This window comes from Neolamprologus multifasciatus, chromosome 23 (assembly GCF_963576455.1).
Source record: "Neolamprologus multifasciatus chromosome 23, fNeoMul1.2, whole genome shotgun sequence".
Classification (NCBI taxonomy): Eukaryota; Metazoa; Chordata; class Actinopteri; order Cichliformes; family Cichlidae; genus Neolamprologus; species Neolamprologus multifasciatus.
The window spans coordinates 7,491,718-7,506,518 of NC_140460.1; the positions used below are offsets into that span (position 1 = coordinate 7,491,718).

At 44.1% G+C, this 14,801-nt stretch overlaps 1 protein-coding gene across 1 annotated transcript; it reads left to right on the forward strand.

The window, feature by feature from the left end:
• The first annotated feature begins 3,367 nt into the window (after positions 1-3,367).
• On the forward strand, positions 3,368-14,022 carry LOC146490923 (flavin-containing monooxygenase 5-like). The gene is made up of 10 exons (XM_085151780.1): positions 3,368-3,392; positions 9,118-9,258; positions 9,850-10,038; positions 10,580-10,745; positions 10,895-11,037; positions 11,317-11,513; positions 12,230-12,377; positions 12,463-12,670; positions 12,782-12,854; positions 12,937-14,022. Exons 2-10 carry the CDS (start codon positions 9,127-9,129, stop codon positions 13,349-13,351), a joined length of 1,671 nt encoding a protein of 556 aa, XP_085007906.1. The 5' UTR covers positions 3,368-3,392; positions 9,118-9,126; the 3' UTR covers positions 13,352-14,022.
• Positions 14,023-14,801: the final 779 nt, after the last annotated feature.

Sequence of the window (14,801 nt, forward strand, 5' to 3'; positions counted from 1 at the left end):
TAAAATGCGTTAATTACATTATCATTACAAGAGCTCCGCCTAGTGGTCAAATACTAACATAACAACTGTTACAACGAGGACCACAGTAGACCTTCTAATAGTATAATAGTACTAATGTTAACGAAGAGGCTGCATTAGACTGTTTTTAACAATGAAAGACATGAGTTTTTAAAATATACATTCTGGATTTGTTTAACTCTGCACTAGAATCTGAAAATAAGAGTTTCTGCAGCTATCTTAAAATTTTGCTTTTTGTTTGTTAATTTTATTTTCTGGCAAATAACTCAGCCAACAATCTGTGGTCGTTCCAGTAGCCAGCAGTGTTGGGACTAACGCGTTATTAAGTAACGCGTTACAGTAACTACGTTATTATTGTGGTAACGAGCACGGTAACTAGTTATTATGCCAAAATCAGGAACGCGTTAGTCGTTACTGGGATTTAGATACGGTCGTTACTCGTTACTTTGTGTGGTGGCTATCGCGGAGCTTCCACAGATTCTGTAACATTAGCAAGTGGTGGAGGCAGCAGGTGGATGAGGGAAAGGGGACGCAGAAGGAAAAGAGACCCGAGGCGGCCGCCAGTCCAAGTGTGAACTGAACTTCAGGTAAGAAGTTATGACCTGCAGTCTATCTGGGTCAGATATAAACCAAGTTTAGGTGGAGTTTATTTTCGTTATTCTGACTTTTTCCGTACTGCGTACTAGCTAGCAGGAGTTTCTATACAGCTGGGTGGGTGCTATGAAGTTAATGATGTTGAACTTTATTTTGTTCATAAGTTATTAGAGTTGCCAACCGTCCCGTCTGGTATTCAGAGAAAATATTACGCGTTTCTTATTGAGGTGAAAAGGAACAATTTGTCCCGTAATTCAGCTACAATGAAAAAGGCACAAAGCTGGAGTTATTCTGTGTCTTTGCTGCACAGCTGCCTCTTCTTCTTTCATTCTCCCCCCTCCCTCTCCTGTTTCTACTTCAATCATGAAAACTGATCAATGATCAGCTGATCGGCTCTCTTGTTTGTTTATCGCCCACTTTGCGCCAGAAAGAGGAAACCAGCCGATGTCGCGCTAAACAACAGCAGCACGTTTAAGCTTGATCAGCTGTTGTTAGAATTTATTTAATATTAATTTCTAGTATCAGCTGATGTTTGCTGGAGCCACAGCTGCAAAAAAGCTGCTGGTCATAATATCGGTTTGGTTATCTGGTGAGAGGGAAACATGAAGATGAAACCAGGAGATGTCCTTACTGAATCATCAGAGCTGAACAGGTGATGGAGAAACAGGTTTAACTTTTAGGTGACATGAATGAGTTGAAGGGAAGTTATGAACTGTTTCTGAGAGACAAATAACACCAGGATCCTTTTCTAAGTAGCTGACAGCTGGTAACTGTGCAGGGGCGGGTCTAGCAAAGGTTTGCCAGGGGGGGCAGGTAGGGCATTAACAGGGAGAGGGGGGCACAAGGAAATACTTTTCTTTCTTATTCTCATTTAAAATGTCTGGCTTTTAAAAAATAATTATCTGAATCTTACAACAAACGATTGATAGATTGGTGCATATATACCATCAAAACAGTGAACATCACTGTCACAACAGCGTTTGTTTTCATTCAAAGGCTTTATGATTTTTCCTATAATGGCGGGCCAGTCTCAAGTCAAAATGCCCGGGCCAATTTTCTGTCCCAGTCCAGCTCTGTATGCAGCTCATCTGCAGTCTGGTGTTACCTACATCTTCCTATTCAGAAGGCAGAATTTCCGAGTTCTGAGTACAATCAAAGCACCACGACTGCAGTTTTTGTGTTGGATGTAAAAGGCGCACATGACGCTGTGACGTAGGCTAGAATCATGGCAGCAGTCAATGACGGTCCAGGCGTGGGATTTCTCTCGTGGAAATATGCACATTATCTTTTCCTTTCTATTGGTAGGTGGCACAGTGCACTTGTGGCAAGTAAGCAAGCTAGAAGACTGGCAAAGTTATGGAAGCAACACATTAACAAGAGAATTCTGAGTAAAACCAAAGTTACTTTCCCTAGTAACTAGTTACTTTGAAAGTAACGAGTAACTTGAAGTAACTGAGTTACTTTTGATAGAAGTAACTAGTAATGTAACTAAGTTACTATTTTAAAGTAACTTACCCAACACTGGTAGCCAGTAATGAAATTTTCCAATAAAATTTCTAATAAATCATTTCCATAAGTCTACATGTTTTCTACAGTTACTTTATGGCTACTTGTGGCTTTTGCTTAGAGGTTCAAGCTTAAGAGTCCATGATTTTCTTTCTTCTTTTAAAGTATTTATTATTTTTAGGGCTCAAAGATTTGAGATGTTTAGAGGCAGGACTCACGCCCACGGCTGAATACACTCATTTGCATTTATTCACAGTCAACAGAAAAAACACCCTTCAAAAAATATCTTAGCAGTTGGAAGGTCCAGTCTCCACAAAGCTTCCTTTTAGATGCAGACAAAGTAACTTTGTCACACCAGAGTCAGCTCACCACTGGATATCTCACAATTTCTAAATGATGTGCACAGGGACAGACCAGTTAACGTATCTTCACAATTAACCCAAATAAAATAGGAGCAGGAGCAACGCTTCATTTACCGCTTTCAAGGCAACAATCCAGCAAAGACTGATCACTGCTCCTTCCTTATGAAGCTGCCCAAACAAGATCATCAGAGCTGATGTGTTACTGCCACCAGGTGTGTGTCTGAAACTTGGTCCCCACAATGCACAAAGGCCAGTGCATACACACACACAAACACACATAAATGCACACAAACAGGGAAAATGAGAGAATGGAGACACAGACTAAAACACCACAACAATTGGCAGGTTGAACGCTGAGGACTTGCGGTACCCTGACAGTTTTTTAACACTTAAAGGTTGATTTAGTAATGCATGAAAACATACGCAAGCATATCAGTGCTGTTTGACAGTGTTTCATTAGAAGTTGCAAAGTAAGTAAAAAAAAACAAACATTTAAGCAGTGTCACTGTGGTATTTGAAGCACGAAATGTCCCTGCTTCCTTAAAATCCTTTACTTACCTCTCAGCTGGTCCAACATATAACAAAGCTTGATACTGCTTGACGTTTGTTGCTGAATTTTCAGTTGAAACTGGTATTGACATAAATGACTGCTTGGAAAAACTTTTAGTTGCCACTGTAGAATTCAGCTTGTGGCACATAATTTGACATTGGACATTGGACTTTAACAACTCGATAACAAAACCAAGCTTTTCATTCCAAGACCCTGGGTAGTCAGTGTAGGAGCCATATGAGTTGTTCCTTTTTTGACTAAGTGGGTTGGTTTAAATGGACTCACTGTATTGGTGCACGGGTGTGGGGCGTGTCTCATGGGTGTGGTTCACAGCACCTGATGTTGATGAGCAGAAAGATAGGGTGAGCATGAGGCAAAACTTTCTGTTGACTGCAGCTTGAGCGCAGCTTGAATGACTTTGATGTATTTTAACCGGAACTTGATGGTTTTTGTATATTTGTGCACTAATTGATGCCATAGGCCAAGTTGAAATTTGGCATAGTAGTTAGTGCAGTTCTTTGTGAGTTGCAGGTATTTGTTTGTGCAGTCTGTGCATTTGTTTAATAGTTAATCCCAGGCACTGATTTGTATATTGGACAGTTGCATGTGGAATAAAAGGAGCAAATGGTACAGAAGTGTATTTTATGTGTTTATTGTTGCGCGTCATCTGTGTCCTCATGTTTAGCCTGCCGCGGCCATAGGTTGGAGGAGCCGCAATAAATTGTCAACAGAAAAGTTTGTAGGTTTTATTGGATTATTTATATATAGATGAGTTTTATAGTTTGCTGTTGCCTTTGTCCACGTAGCTTTTAGATTAAGCCTTTGGCTACACAATACAGATTTCTTTCAGGAGTCTTATTCCCCTGTTAGGTTTCAGCAGTACAGCTGCACTAGGCGTTGTACTGATTTACTTTCTAGTTATTGTGCATCAGGCGGCTGAAGCCATTGGCTTGGGAGTACCGCCACAGTTTGTGTTTAAGACAGTTTGTCTTCCTCACAGCTGACGGTATGGAGGTACATAAATACCCACCGCTAGTATGTACGGAAGACTAGGTTGAGTTAGTTAGGTTTAATAGGCAGATAGAGGGGGATATTGCTCCTGTTAATTGTGTGTCCAAGGTTTATTGAAGGGAATGTCATCAAGTTGATGTGTTGGAATGAAGCTGTATGGCATAGGTGCAGTTCAGCGTTTGGATTTTGTAATGTTTTGAAAAAAATGGAGACACACCAATTAATACAATGTGGTGATGTGGATGGAAAGAAAAGACAGCCAAAACCGACTACCAAGGCTTTGGAGAATCAGACTGAAAGGCTTCAAACAGAACGTCACACTAAGTTTAATAAAATTAAAAATGTCATAAAGGTTATTAAAGAATTAAAGCAATCTGAAGATAATGTTTCCACTGTTCAGGCTCAGTTAGAGAATTTGTCTGTGTTGCTTAATGAGGCAACTTATCTGCATGAAACCTTGCTTCCTTTGCTTCCTCAAGAAGAGCAAGAAAAACAAACTGCTTGATTTATAAGTGTGCGAGCACATAATACTGAGTTTATGGAAGAGATAAAGAAATGGCTTCATGATGCAAAGGGAAACCCTCAGAGTAAAAATCTGGTGTCTGAGCTTGATTTGCCACATTTAAATCCACCTGGTGTTGAGTCTTCTGATGTATTACCTACTGGAAAGGGTTCTGCTGCTTCTAGGCACACCGGGAATGTTGGTAAAGGTGCTGCGATAGATGATGTTAATCCAAGTGATAGCATCTCTAATGTTAGAAACAAAAGTTGTAGGAAAAGTAAAACATCACTCAGTGGCTCAATGGTTTCATCTGCCTTGTCAGCATGCATAACTGCAGAGGCTGACATGGCTGCCCTTCTTGTTCGACAGAGGTTGTTGAAAGAAAAGCATGCTTTGGAAGAACAAGAAATACAGCTTAAGAAAAGAAAGGAGCTGCTTGACTTAGAAACGGAAATAGCAGCTTCAGCAGCAAAGGTGAATGTTTTAAAAGCTTCTGAAATGTCCCAAGTCTCAAGTGCTGTTAATGGTAAATCTGATGGAATGAATTCGTATTTAGAACGAGAGCAGGGGCGTTTAGGCATTTTAAATCCTAATGCTCCGACATTAGAACCTGTGTTACCAGAGCGACCATATCAGGGTGTTGATGCAAGTGATCATCAAGTGCATGTATTGGATGTAAGGCCCAAGGTTAAAAATATTTCTCAGCCTAAGGTCGTTTCGTTGCAACAGTCAGAGACGAAGTTACATCAAGTATTTCCAGGTGCAGTTTCAACTACTCGGATGATGTCGCAGTCTCACGCATAATCAAAACCTCTTACACATACAGTGCAAGGTAGTGAGGGTCATGATCATCTAGTCACAGTTTTGAAGAAACAAAATGAAATTACAACTTTATTGGCTGAGCAGCAGTCTCTGTTTTTGCTACCAAGGCGTGACATTCAGTTATTTGATGGTGATCCTTTGCAATATCAAACATTTATGACAGCTTTTGAGCACATGGTGGAGAGTCAAGCTCACAGTGCTAATGATTGTTTATATTTTCTCGAGCAATACACTAGAGGCCATCCAAGAGAAATGGTCAGAAGCTGTCAGTATATGCCTGCTGAGTATGGATATGCTAAATCTTTGCTCCAGGAGAACTTTGGCATCCATCCATCCATCCATCTTCATCCGCTTTATCCGGGGCCGGGTCGCGGGGGCAGCAGCCTAAGCAAAGAGGCCCAGACCTCCCTCTCCTCAGCCACCTCCTCCAGCTCGTCCGGGGGAACACCAAGGCGTTCCCAGGCCAGCCAAGAGATATAATCTCTCCAGCGTGTCCTGGGTCTGCCCCGGGGCCTCCTCCCGGTGGGACATGCCTGGAACACCTCACCCAGGAAGCGCCCAGGGGGCATCCTTGTCAGATGCCCAAACCACCTCAGCTGGCTCCTTTCGATGTGGAGCAGCAGCGGCTCTACTCTGAGCCCCTCCCGGATGGCCGAACCTCACCCTATCTCTAAGGGAGAGGCCAGCCACCCTTCGGAGGAAGCTCATTTCCGCCGCTTGTATCCGCGATCTCGTCCTTTCGGTCACTACCCACAGCTCGTGGCCATAGGTGAGGGTAGGGACGTAGATCGACCGGTAAATTGAGAGCTTCGCTTTTACACTCAGCTCCCTCTTCACCACGACGGACCGGTGCAGCGTCTGCATTACTGCAGCTGCAGCCCCAATCCGTCTGTCGATCTCCGGCTCCCTTCTCCCATCACTCGCGAACAAGACCCCGAGATACTTGAACTCCTCCACTTGGGGCAGGAACTCATCCCCGACCCGGAGTGGGCACTCCACCCTTTTCCGGCTGAGAACCATGGCCTCAGATTTGGAGGTGCTGATCCTCATTCCTGCTGCTTCACACTCGGCTGCGAACCGCTCCAGTGCGAGCTGGAGGCCCTCACCCGATGAAGCCAACAGAACCACATCATCCGCAAAGATCAGAGATGAGATTCTGAGGCCACCAAAGCGAAAGCCCTCCGCCACTTGGCTGCGCCTAGAAATCCTGTCCATAAAAATTATGAACAGAACCGGTGACAAAGGGCAGCCCTGGCAGAGCCCATCACCCACCGGGAACGAGTCCGACTTATTGCCGGCAATGCGAACCAAGCTCTTGCAACGGTTGTATAGGGATCGAATGGCCCGTAGCAATGGGCCAGACACCCCATACTCCCGCAACACCTCCCACAGGACACCCCGAGGGACACGGTCGAATGCCTTCTCCAAGTCCACAAAACACATGTAGACTGGTTGGGCAAACTCCCATGCACCCTCAAGTATCCTCGAGAGGATGAAGAGCTGGTCCAGTGTTCCGCGACCAGGACGAAAACCGCATTGTTCCTCCTGCATCCGAGGTTCGACTAGCGGACGAACTCTCCTTTCCAGCACCCTGGCATAGACTTTCCCGGGGAGGCTGAGGAGTGTGATCCCCCTGTAGTTGGAACACACCCTCCGGTCCCCCTTCTTAAAGATGGGGACCACCACCCCGGTCTGCCAATCCACGGGTACTGCCCCTGATCTCCACGCAACATTGCAGAGGCGTGTCAACCAGGACAGCCCTACAACGTCCAGAGCCTTCAGGAACTCGGGGCGGACCTCATCAACACCAGGGGCTCTACCACCAAGGAGTTGTTTAACTGCCTCAGTGACCTCGCCCCCGGAAATTGGCGGGTCATTCCCCTCATCCCCAGACTCTGCTTCCTCCTCGGAAGACGCGTCAGTGGGATTAAGGAGGTCCTCGAAGTATTCCTTCCACCGCCTGACAATTTTCTCAGTCGACGTCAGCAGCGCTCCGCCAGCACTATACACAGTGCAGGTAGAGCACCGCTTTCCCCTCCTGAGACGCCTGACGGTTTGCCAGAACCTTTTCGAGGCAGTCCGAAAGTCTTTTTCCATGGCCTCTCCGAACTCCTCCCACACCCGAGTTTTTGCTTCAGCCACTGCCCGAGCCGCATTCCGCTTGGCCTGTCGATACCTGTCGGCTGCCTCCGGAGTCCCACAGGCTAACCAAGCCCGATAGGACTCCTTCTTCAGCCTGGTGGCTCCCTTCACCTCTGGTGTCCACCATTTGGTTCGGGGATTACCACCACGGCAGGCACCAACCACCTTGCGGCCGCAGCTCAATGCAGCAGCTTCGGCAATGGAGGCGCTGAACATGGTCCATTCGGACTCAATGTCCCCGCCTCCCTCGGAATGCTGTTGAAGCTCTGCCGGAGGTGTGCGTTGAAGATCTCGCGGACTGGGGCCTCTGCTAGTCATTCCCAGCACACCCTCACTACGCGTTTAGGTGCACCAGGTCTGTCCAGCGTCCTCCCCCGCCACCTGATCCAACTCACCACCAGGTGGTGATCAGTTGACAGCTCAGCCCCTCTCTTTACCCGAGTGTCCAGAACATATGGTCGCAGGTCTGGTGATACGATTACAAAATCGATCATCGACCTACGGCCTAGAGCGTCCTGGTGCCACGTGCACTTATGGACACTCTTATGTTCGAACAAGGTGTTCGTTATGGCCAAACTGTGATTAGCACAGAAGTCCAATAACAAAGCACTGTTCGGGTTCAGATCGGGGAGGCCGTTCCTCCCAATCACGCCCCTCCAGGTCTCGCTGTCGTTACCCACGTGAGCATTGAAGTCTCCCAGCAGGACAACAGAGTCTCCAGGTGGAGCACCTTCCAGCACCCCCCCCCCCCCCCCCCCCCCCCCCCCCCCCCCCCCCCCCCAGGGACTCTAAGAAGGCTGGGTACTCCGAACTGTCACTCGGCGCATAAGCGCAGATGACAGTCAGGACCCGCTCCCCGACCCTAAGGCGCAGGGAACAAACCCTCTCGTCCACCGGGAAAAACCCCAACGTACTGGCAGCAAGCCGAGGGGATATTAGAATACCCACCCCAGCCCGCCGCCTCTCACCAGGGGCAACTCCAGACTGAGACAGAGTCCAGCCCCTCTCCAGGAGACTGGTTCCAGAGCCCAAGCCATGCGTAGAGGTGAGCCCGACTATATCTAGCCGGTACCTCTCAACCTCACGCACTAACTCAGGCTCCTTCCCCACCAGAGAGGTGACATTCCATGTCCCTATTGCCAGTCTTGGCAGCCGGGGGTCAGTCCGCCAGGGCCTCTGCTCCTGGCCGCCACCCGGCACACAATGCACCAGTCCAGAACATTTCGTATCCTTTTTTTTTTCTTTTTTAACACAGTCTTTAGACTTACAGAAGTAAACACATATTAGTATGACAGTTTTGCAATGAGGCTTACTTTTTTATGCAGAAAAAGATCTTGAGTGAGCTTGTAAATTCACACTGACGTTATACACGGTTGGATTTCTGTAAATAAATAACCAGAATAAACCACTGATCACACCGGTTGGCTGGCAGTGGGATCCGTGCCTTCTAAAGACAAACACAGCATGTAGTATCTCCGGATGACGGTTAAATGGAAATGAATGTAACGTTGTTGTTACTCTTGTTTTCTGCACAACTTCCTGCTCTGCGCGGCTCATTGGCTGCAGCTTCTTGTTAACTGTAAACATATTTTGCACTGTCTCCTTCGCAGAGCTGCAGTATGACCCGTCGTGTGGCAGTGATCGGAGGAGGGTCTTCGGGTCTGGCTTGCATAAAGTGCTGTTTGGATGAGGGGCTGGAGCCTGTGTGCTTCGAAAGCAGCGATGACATTGGTGGGCTGTGGAGGTTTAAGGTTGGCTGACGCTATGTGAATCACTTTACTTTTGGTCATGTTTTATCATTTTTCATACATATGAAGTGGATTTTCTTCATTTCGAGGGCACATGGTGCGCACTGAGACTCAGAATTTGATCCGAAATAAATATTATGCTGAAAATGGTGCGGGCACAATTTTCAAGCTCATATACAACCTTGTGCACTGATTTATTGCATGATAAGTGACAGTGCACAAGGGTTGAAGCACTGTTTTGAATCAGATATCTTGTTTGCTCAGTGACAAAACAAGTATTTAGATTTCTTACTTGAGAAAAAGTGGTAATCCTTCTCAAGAAGCCTAATACCTAGTTCAAAAGTTTTAGCATTAAATATTCTCAATTTCAATAATTATCAGTAATACAGCAGATTATATTGGGAAATGTAAACTCTAAAATAAATGGTGTGAAAACCAAAGTACAATGTTTGCATCACAGTATTTATTAGACGCGTAAAAACATACATAAAATTAAACTACAAATGCAATAAAACTGTACTCAAGCCAGACGAGCATTGAAAGAGTAATGGTGCTTCAGCTCTTTTATTTATTTATTTTTTTTTTCAACTTTAGGAGAATCCAGAGCCAGACAGGGCCAGCATCTACCACTCTGTCATCATCAACACCTCAAAGGAGATGATGTGTTTCAGTGACTTTCCCATCCCTGCACACTTCCCAAACTTCATGCACAACTCCCTCATCATGGACTACTTTCGGCTGTATGCTGACCACTTCCAGCTCACCAAGCACATACGCTTTAATGTAAGAATGCTTTATGATGTCTGAAATGGTAAATTGTATCACATAATTAAAAAATAAATAATTTAAATTAAATCCTAAGCACGGTAGCACGGTGGTTAGCACTGTTGCCGCACAGCAAGAAGGTCCTGAGTTCAATTCCACCATCAGGCTGTGTGGAGTTTGCATGTTCTTCCCGTGTTTGCGTGGGTTCCCTCCGGGTACTCCGGCTTCCTCCCACCGTCCAAAGACATGCAGCTTGTGGGGATAGGTTAATTGGAAAATCCAAATTGCCACTAGGTGTGAATGTGCGAATGAATGTGAGTGCAAATGGTTGTCTGTCCCTGTGTGTTGGCCCTGCGACAGACTGGCGACCTGTCCAGGGTGTACCCTGCCTCTCGCCCTATGACAGCTGGGATAGGCTCCAGCGCCCCCCGCGACCCTTAAAAGGATAAGCGGAAGCGAATGGATGGATGGATGGATAAATCCTAATTACTACAACATTAATTTCATAGAAAAAAAACACTTTGTTCTGTCCCCTTGCGCCTGTCTTTCTGTTGTCCAGACCAAAGTCTTGCAGGTGAAGCAGAAATCAGATTTTTCTCATTCAGGCGAGTGGGTTGTTGAAACGGAGAACAAGGATGGCAAGAAAGAGAAACACATTTTTGAAGCTGTGATGATCTGTATTGGACATCACTGCAACCCCAACATGCCTCTTCATGACTTTCCAGGTGACCCTTGGCCTACAATCGATTACATCTTGGGAATTGTTATTGTTTAAATCAACCCTTGACACTTTCACGTATCTTCAAATATAGGTCAGAGCAGAAGTATTGAAACATTGTGTCTACCCACCATAAGTTTGTCTTATTTTCTTCAGGCATTGAAACTTTCACGGGGAAGTATTTCCACAGCAGAGACTACAAGACTCCCGAGGAGTGGAGGAATAAAAAGGTCGTGGTGATTGGAATTGGAAACTCTGGAGGAGACACAGCAGTGGAACTGAGTAGAGTCACCAAGCAGGTTGGAATGAGTTGGTCGCATCATTAGAGTAAGAATGTGTCTGAACTGATTTAGTATTTAACATGTGAAACTTCATGATTCTCACAGTTTTAAAGCTGAATCCAATATAAATACAAGCATGTAAAACCAAACAATGGGCAGAATTATTTAACTTTTACATCTTCTTAATCCTTTATTTACATATTAGTAATTAGTAATATTAGTAGTTTAGAAAGTAAAAATTGAGACAATTCAGACAGAAGCAACAAGAGAGCTAACTACTCTTTCTTTTCTTCAAAGCTTTACCTGAGCACTCGAAGAGGAGCCTGGGTTCTGAACAGAGTTGGAGACAATGGGGTGCCCCTTGACCTGACTTTTAATAGAATCCTGGAGATTCTGAGGAAAATCCTTCCCTTTGATTTTTTATGTAGTATGGCAGAGAGTCGGCTCAACCAAAGATTCAATCATGGTCTTTACAATCTAAAGCCAAAACACAGGTACTGTATTTGTAGCTAGTATAGAATGTTCCAAGTGGTTGTTCTAAGACAAAAATTATGGCCTTTTTGTGCTCACCTTTGTCCTCCTGAACAGTGGCACACACCGGAAGCAGCGTGATGTGTTACTGGCATGCAATATTTTGCTTTTTTAGGTGTATCATGCACCTCTTAAGTTTTGTAACCTGGCCCACAAAGCTAGCACAGTCAAGCTGGATGAGTGGTTTGGCCATTTCAGTGATCTATCAGTGCAGGTTCTCAGAAAAGTCCCAGCTTATGCATCTGCAGATGCTTCAGCAGCTGGAAAAGATGAGAATTTTCTGCATGCAGTCACTTTGCTTCCTGTATTGACTACTGCATATATCATCACTGTTGCCTTTTTTTTTTTTTCCTGAGCAGTGACACATATTGTTCAGGATACGATCAACTCTGACACATTTTAAGCACCATTATTAATTTTGATGGGGCTGTGATGGCGTCAATGTTGGTGTTATTTTATGCAACAACAGTGCAATGTCCAGTGTAAACAACCAGTTCAAAGTATGAAACTTCTGGCTGAAAATGTTGGTCCCACAACAACAACCCCTTGTCAAAATCAGTGCCTGACAACGTTGACATTTTCTGATATTCACGTTTGCAATTAGATTTTTTTGTATAAATAAAATAATATGAAAAAACTCCTTTCTGAATTTTTTTGTATTTTTGACTTTTTATTTCAGGCTGTTCAGCCAACATCCCACAGTGAATGATGAGCTTCCCAACCGCATCCTCTCTGGAACAGTTCAGGTGAAACCCAACATCCGCAGATTTCAAGGTTCCAGTGTGGAGTTTGATGATGGAAGTGTAGTGGAAGATGTTGACCTGGTGGTAGGTCTGGAATTACATACTTTTCTTCACCTTCATAGAGATCAGTGAAATTGACTTTTGACTAACATGGACCGCTATCTTTCAGGTGTTTGCTACAGGATACCAGTTTTCCTTTCCATTCCTGGCTTCACAGGTGGTCTCTGTGTCTAACAACAAAGCATCTCTGTACAAATATGTGTTTCCTCCTGAGCTCGAACGCCCCACTCTGGCTATCATTGGTCTGGTGCAGCCACTGGGAGCCGTTATGCCCATCTCTGAGATGCAGGCCAGATGGGCTACACGTGTCTTCAAAGGTAAAAATGACTTTTTCTTTAACACAGCTTTTTCTCATCACTCAGGATTTTAGACTTTTTATAGAGTTGTTATTTTTACTACAGTAAACAGCTTTGTCCCCTTTCAAACAGGCTGCATAAAGCTTCCTCCATCAGCTGCCATGCTAAAAGATATTCAGTGTAAGCAGGAGGCCATGGCTCAAAGGTAATGAAGTGGATTTACTCAGCTTTATAGAAACCCATATTTAAGATCGGCATTTTCATATGTTCAACTCAAACTTTTTTAGGTATGTCACCAGTCAGAGACACACCATCCAGGTGGACTACATCAGCTACATGGATGAAATAGCAGAGCTAGTGGGAGTTCAACCCAACATCTCAAGGATGCTGCTGACTGACCCCAGGCTGGGAATGAATGTGCTCTTTGGTCCCTGCACGCCGTACCAGTATCGTCTCAGGGGGCCAGGAAAGTGGGCTGGAGCCCGCCAGGCAATCCTCACTCAGTGGGAGAGAGTGATTCAACCCCTGCAGACCAGGCAATGCGATGAGCCCAAACCCAGTAGATCGTATAAGTGGCGTCTGCTTCTGTCGGCTGTTGCTGTGGGCTCGGCTGCCTACATTAGCAAGAACAACTTTCCAGCTTTCCTCCAGGATCCCACTGCTTTGCTGGACAGGGTTAAAATGTACCTGCCTACACAATGATGGAAAATTCATAACTCATCAGCTTACTAAGTGAGTGATGCAATTGTATATTAACATCAAAGGCCAGCTGATCTTAAATGACTAAAAGCTACAGTTACAGTTACATTCATGTGTATTGTTTCAGGTTTCTTGCTTTATGCCTTCAGAATTGTGTAACTGGATAGATCTCCTTTTTCAATTACACAATTTCTGCAGGTTATTTGTTTTAACACTTAACAGGATGCCGTGACATAGAATGTAATTTGAGCCGATTTAAAAAAGAAAAAAATTGTTTTCCAACAAAAAAAAATACATTAATAGCGCTTTCATCCAGATTTGTTTGCAATATAAGAGCATAAACATGGGTAAAAAGAAATTATGCTAGCACAGAATGCCATTGTAGACGGGTAAACTGTTGTTATCCTTTTTTTAACATCAGCACTGTTACTCTACATTGACATGCTGCTCTGTTTTCTTTCATTATATTAATTAAAGTATTCAAATGTTTTTACAACATTACTGATACACAGCACAGATGGTTTACTATTGTTTCTTTCAAATAAAAATAAATCACAGTGTTTTCACATCTTTCACTACATTGTGTTGTTTTATCCATTACTATGTCCCAGTGACTATAAAGTATGAAAAACATGACTCATAACTATAAATAAAAGTTCAGCACTTGAAACAAATCCATTTTCATGTCTTTTATTAGTAAATAAACAGCTGAATTGAACTTTCAGTTAACTTTCTAGTGTAGATTGTTAATAACTCAACACAATCTAAACCCAAAGTGCAGGTACTGTGTTTGTAGCTAGTATAGAATGTAATATAATCTGCCATGTTAGATTTTTCCAAGTGGTTGTTCTAAGACAAAAATTATGGCCTTTTTGTGCTCACCTTTGCACTTCTCATGAACAGTGGCACACACATGAAGTGTGTGTTACAGTTGCTGACGTGCAGTGTTTGTTGCGCACGTCTTCACTTTTATATTCTGGCACTCACAGCTGGAACAATCAAGCTGGAGACTCGAGTGTGTGAGTGGCTTGGTCATTTCAGTGATATATAAGTCCAGGTTCTCAGAAGGTCCCAGCTTATGCATATGTAGATGCTTCAGCAGCTGAAAAAGACAAGATTTTTCCAGATAAAAATTTTCCAAAATTTTTCAGCCTCTGCGTACAGTCACTTTGCTTCCCTTATTGATTACTTCCTATATCAGCACCTCTGTATCAGCAGAGGGTTTTTTTCTGAGTTATTATATAATATATATATAGTTTTGTATTTCTGGTGTTCAGCAATGAAGCTGCCTTTTGAGTTCTTTTGAGTTGGTCTTATCACCTGACTAAATGTTGAGTCAGAATACTCCAAAGAGCATTTTGTGGAGGAATGTTGCCTTGCAACATTAAATTACCTGGGAATGTGAAATCCAAAGCCAGAGTGGACTACAGCTATGGCCAAAACAAGTGTTAAG